Source organism: Fundulus heteroclitus, chromosome 14 (assembly GCF_011125445.2).
Source record: "Fundulus heteroclitus isolate FHET01 chromosome 14, MU-UCD_Fhet_4.1, whole genome shotgun sequence".
Taxonomy (NCBI): Eukaryota; Metazoa; Chordata; class Actinopteri; order Cyprinodontiformes; family Fundulidae; genus Fundulus; species Fundulus heteroclitus.
In genome coordinates, this window is record NC_046374.1 from 28,401,944 (window position 1) to 28,407,580 (window position 5,637).

Genomic DNA, 5,637 nt, shown 5'->3' on the forward strand with positions numbered 1-5,637 from the left:
TGATCGACCTTTGCGACAGTTTTCAGCAGTTGTGTGTATGGCCACAGCCGCTTTACGGCAAGCACTTCAATTCTATGCAATGCATGCCAGTGAGCCTCAGCAGTTCACATGAGCTGTCATTTTAATATCAGAATTCAGTCAGAACAGTACAAGAAGGGACATTACTTACGGCCCCTCTCCGCTGGGATGTCACGGAGAAATGCCTCGGCGTCTTTTGGGCAATGAAATAGTTTTATTTTCCCCTCCACAGTGACTCTCAACGTGCTGGGATACTGCAGAAAGTATTTCATGTCAGTCCCACGAAGTTTTTTCTTTACTTTGTCAAACAGTTCAAAAACTTCACCAGGATGGGCCTGGGTGGGCCGTCGGGTTTGAAGGGTCTGGCGAAGGTCGGTGTACGGTGTGCCCTCTCCACCGGTGGGGCCACGGGGAAATTCTCCTTTCCGAGGACATTCTGGATTGTCTGCCCGACATGACAGTTTTATATAGGGAACAGAACCATGGCCACTCCATGGCTCTAAATATCTCTGATGACATTATTTGACTCATATATTCTTTTTAACATGATGTAACTCAAATACTTACTTGTAATATGATGCTGCACAACATATTTCTGTTTATCTGTAATTTACCGTTTTTATTGATTGCTTTGACGCAGCAGTCAACTCAAAACCCACATTTTTCAAAACAGTTAACGCAGAGGCCTAAACAGTGGAACCAATGGTCAAAATTACACATTTTGTTTGCAAAAGGCTCCAACTCTGCCAAAAAAACTCAAAAAGCGCATTTTGCCCTCAAACTACACAACTTGCTCACAAATGTTTAAGCCCTTCCAATGACTCATTACACAAGGGGCAACAAAATACAACATACCACACTCAATTTGAATCAGTGCAGCATTGCTGGTTCATTGTAGCCAAAGACTGTACGCAGCTTGCATGTCGGTGTCATTTGTTGTCAAATTTGCCTTCTTACAAAAAAATTGATCCAGAATATGATAATATATCCAGATATGCTGTGATGCAAATTATTTTGATTAGTCACTTTTTTTAAGATTGTGGCTACAAATGAAATATTCCAACAGAAGATACTAGAGCTGTCTGTCTCTTCTAGTCTCTTCTCTCTTGATGATTAGGCCACATGGCCTCATCTTCATCACACTCAATATTTTCCCTTTGCAATGCACATAGAGAAAAATCTTCTTCCATGCATAATATTATGCACAGCCCGCTGACATTCCTGCTTCTCAGAAGAAAATCACAGAACAACAAGGCAGTAAAGGAAAGTCTCACGGAGTCATTCTACATCAAGTGATATCATAACTAAGATGTAGTTGAAAGAAGGCAGAACAAAATAACACAGTTCTTACATGTAAAGAGTTTTTAAGCCAACCCAATTTGCAGATAGAGTACTCTATTCTACTAAAGACAAAATGAAATGTCAAAATATCTTTCGGTATAGCACCCTATTTTTTGAAAGAATGTTCTTCTTAAACATTTTTACAGTTTATCTTTATTTTATCATTCTATTCTTTTTTGAAGTTTTGTTTAAAAAAGTATCTCCTCAGAAAATGTTTACTCTGTTGAAAAACACTTAATTGTGCTACTAAATCGAATGAACCATTTAAGTTTGAGTAAATATTCGTGGCGTTTAAATATAAACTAATAGTTCATTGTTTATTACTTCGTTAATTAAAATTGTTTGCTGTTGTTAAAATGGTTGTTCAGCAGGCGTGATGCTGCACAGCCAGTCACTTGATGCTCTTCTGTTTAGTTTCCTTAGACCAAAGACTTTTCTACATAATAAAAAACTAACTGAACCTGATTGTACAAATTTATAAGGGGACCAAACTGTAATGTATGATTGTTTGGATTAATGTTTATACTTCATTAACCGATTTATCTTGTTATGATGTAGTAATGTAAGCTTCTGATATAATCATATTACTCACATGATAGCTTAATCATGTCCCTGTGAAGAAACAGAAGACACTCTGTTTCTTCCCTTCCTGAAACAAGAAGACTCAGCTACAAGAATATATGCTGACTGAACTTGATTACTCAGCTGTGTATCTTTGTTGACAACTGAGGCTTAAACTATCTGTTGCCCCACCCTTCAGTACAGCCTCAGTCCTGCAACTAGGGAAACGCCCCAAACTTAATAAATTCGAGAGGAGAATGCTGGGACCGGCAGAGTGGGTTGGATATTGTAACTGTACGGTCTTTTCCTACTCTCATCGCGAGCCAAACCAAACTAATTGTCTTTGTGCCTTTCTTTCCCTGTGTTGTATGATGTTTTAGGTATTTAGACCTGACAATGATCATGACTATATCCGTCTCTAGAATTGATTGTATGTTTTAAAATAGAAACGTGATTATCTCTGTATTCTAAAATCTTTTAAGATGACAATTGTTGGGAATCTGTGCTAAATTAACAAACGTAATTTAGGTTAGTTTGATGTCAAATTCTTTGTATTTTAATAATGTTTTTGCTGTATGGGTGTAGCAATGTTTTGAAAATCTTGTCCCTTTACATATTTCCCTTTTGAGAAGTATATTTAAATTCAAACACTCTTTACGGCATCGGCCATTGCTAGATATGGTCTTGTGTTTGTCTGACAATTGTATTATTTTCTATATTTTAGTATAATCCACTTGTCATAATAATAATAATAATAAAGATTCTTGGTTTAGCTCTTATCTCGTTCTGTCTTGTGTTTTAAGTTTTTCCTCTGTCTTGATATTTATATGAGTTTCCCCAGTATTCATTTTAACTTTAAGTTTGTTTATTTGTATTATCAGTTGTAGATTTGTGTGCTTTGTTTATATGGCTCACAGACAGGACAGGATGGCTCAGGTTACTGGAGACAAAGGGGGTCAAAAATCCAAAAGCAAAAAACAGAATCTTGCAGAAGGAGACTCCCCCATAACTCAACAAGATGACCTGGCACTGATGTCTGGTCTCAGCAGTTTATATGGAGGTGGAATCAGGTAAAACCGGTGAGAGGTAATTGCAGCAGGGGTGGAGTAAGGCAGGTGTGCAGAGTAAGTAATTAGACCAGACATCAGTGCTGAGGCTCAAAACAGGAACAGATCAAAAATTCAAACCTAAACTAAGAAGCATCTGAAGACATATCTAAAACAGTAAACACGAACCTAAACAAGAATCCAGACTAGACAGAACTCAAAACAGCCAGATAATAAAAGACAGGAAAGAGAAGGAAAACTAAAACTAACATAAACCAGAACAGAACTCAGAATATTACAGTGAATTGTTGTCTCAAGGCACTTTACAAAGTCAATTCAATCAAATCGTACAGGCAGATTGGTCAATGGTTTTCTGTCTAAGGAAACCCAGCAGATTGCATCGAGTCGTTGACATCTGCATTGTTGTAGACTTTTTTTTAACATACTGTACATGCATGTAACAACAGTGGAGAAAAAAATCCCCTTTAACAGGATGACACCACCAGCAGAACGAGGCTCAAAGTGAACGGCCTTCTGCTCTAGCTCTAGATTCTGTATACATATCTATTTTGTCTGCATCTTCAACACCAGGTCAAATTCCTTGTAAGTGCAAACCTACTTGGCAATAAACTTGTTTCTGATTTTGATTCTGGGAGTTTGAGAGGACAGAGCAGGCACACAAAATTAGCACAGCAGCACTGGGGTAGTTTACTGAAGGAGTACTTCTATGGGATAGTTAAAGGTTGGTTGCAATAGTAGCTGCTGAAGTAGCTTCATCCAGGAGAGAGACACTGATAAACTCAGAGCCAGGTCGAGTTTATCGTCCATAGGAGAACACAAGGCTGCCAGCGGCAGCAGCCTGGAAAAACTCCACCTCCAGGACTGTGTCTCAGTTAAGCAAAATGACAGGCAAGTTGCAGCTACTGTGGAGAGATAAAAAAAAAAAACAGGCACAAAAAACAACAATAGAGAGGCAAAAGGTAAGAGAGTGAGAGATGAAGATATATACAGAGAGAGGAATTGAGAGGTGCCAAGACAGTCCGAGAGATACAGAGATAATTCAGTTTTTAGGCAACAGCTTATGGTTTTGAAATATCTAAAAAGCCTAAACCCTAAATGTTGTTGTTAAAAACAACAAAAAAATCAAGCTTTGATGTAGCCCGATTAATGCTATATGTCAGCACAAGGTCCAAAGTGTGAAAGCAAGAATGCATTGGTTTATGCACATTTTGAGCGAAACCAATTAAATCTAGGTTAGCACTGAAGGCTACATTAAGGTGATCACATTCAGTGTCAAAATGAACATTAAAATCCCCCACTATCATGACATTAACATTGTTTAACATTAAATCAGATCTGCTACTGTGGGGTGAGAGGACAGGAATAATGGCCTTAGACAGAGCCTTTGGATCCAATCATCAGAGCTGGTGCATCCTCCTGGAATCTCAGAAGGTTAGTGGGTTTGATTCAGTGCTCTCACATTCAAGTTGTTCTAGGCCAGGGGTGTCAAACTCATTTTGGTTTAGGGGCCGCATTCAGCTTAATCTGATCTCATGAGGGCCACACGAGTAAACTCATTGCAAGATTAAATAGAACTAATAAAAGGGGACTTGTTGTTGATTTTTATATTAAATTAATTTCACTTTTACACATTATGAATAACCTCAGCGTTTTTAAGAAAAGTATGTGCAATTTCAACAATACTTTTACTCAGTTAAACATTTACTTGTGCATTATGCATAAGAACTGATCACAGTGATTGTACAATGCTGAAAAACATTTATTCACATTTTTTGGAACTTAAAAACGCTGTCCTACATGACAAAATACATCAAACAGATAAAAATTAAGGAATGATTAAAATTTTTCCACACCTGAAGCTTAATCTGCTTAAAACACAGTACCCCTCGTGGACAACATAGGAACTGCATATTTTCAATTAAACGAAGTGCATGTTTTTTTCAATAATTGTTTTATCATTCTCTTCCTTTATCTCTTCTTTCTTTCACCTTTTCTTTTTTTCTTCTTCTTCTTCCTTTCCTCTCCTACTTTCCCATTGTAGTGTCCATATCATTTGAGATATTTCCCGCATGAATCATAATAAAACTATTCACATTAATAAATCAAGCGGAGTACTATGGCAAAAGCAGTACTGCTCCACTTGTGAAAGTCAAATCTGATGAGCTCTTTTTGGCTTTAAGACAACAATTCTTATTGACACATTGCCAGACAGGACGTTGGAATTTTTTTTTTTTTTTTTTTTTTTTTTTTTTTTTTTTTATAATGATAATGCATTTAGCCACAGGGCCAGACTAAATTAGCCGGATCAGGCCCGCGGGCCGTAGGTTTGACACCCTTGATTTAATGGAAACAAGAGTGGAACTCTGAAAGATGCACACATCTCTCAGTCCTTGGTAGGACCCCTACTCTGAAATAAAAATAAGCTATACAGCTATACAGCTCTTTAACAAAAATCCAAGAATTTTGTCTTTTTCATGTAATTGGGCTAAATCAGTTTTATTTAAACTAAATAACCTAAGAGAAATTATTGCTGTAGTTTCCGTCCGTCCGTCCGTCTTCTTCCGCTTATCCGGGGTCGGGTCGCGGGGGTAGCAGCTTCAGTAGGGAGGCCCAGACGTCCCTCTCCCCAGCCACTTGGGCCAGCTCCTCC

General features: G+C 37.9%; 1 protein-coding gene across 1 annotated transcript in view; it reads left to right on the top strand.

The window, feature by feature from the left end:
- The first annotated feature begins 347 nt into the window (after nucleotides 1–347).
- LOC105923919 (up-regulator of cell proliferation) overlaps nucleotides 348–5,637 on the top strand; it is a 15,601-nt gene continuing 10,311 nt past the window's right edge. The window contains exon 1 of the mRNA XM_036147046.1: nucleotides 348–417. Within this exon, the coding sequence (XP_036002939.1) occupies nucleotides 348–417 (70 nt within the window). The remainder of the gene's footprint in view (nucleotides 418–5,637) is intronic.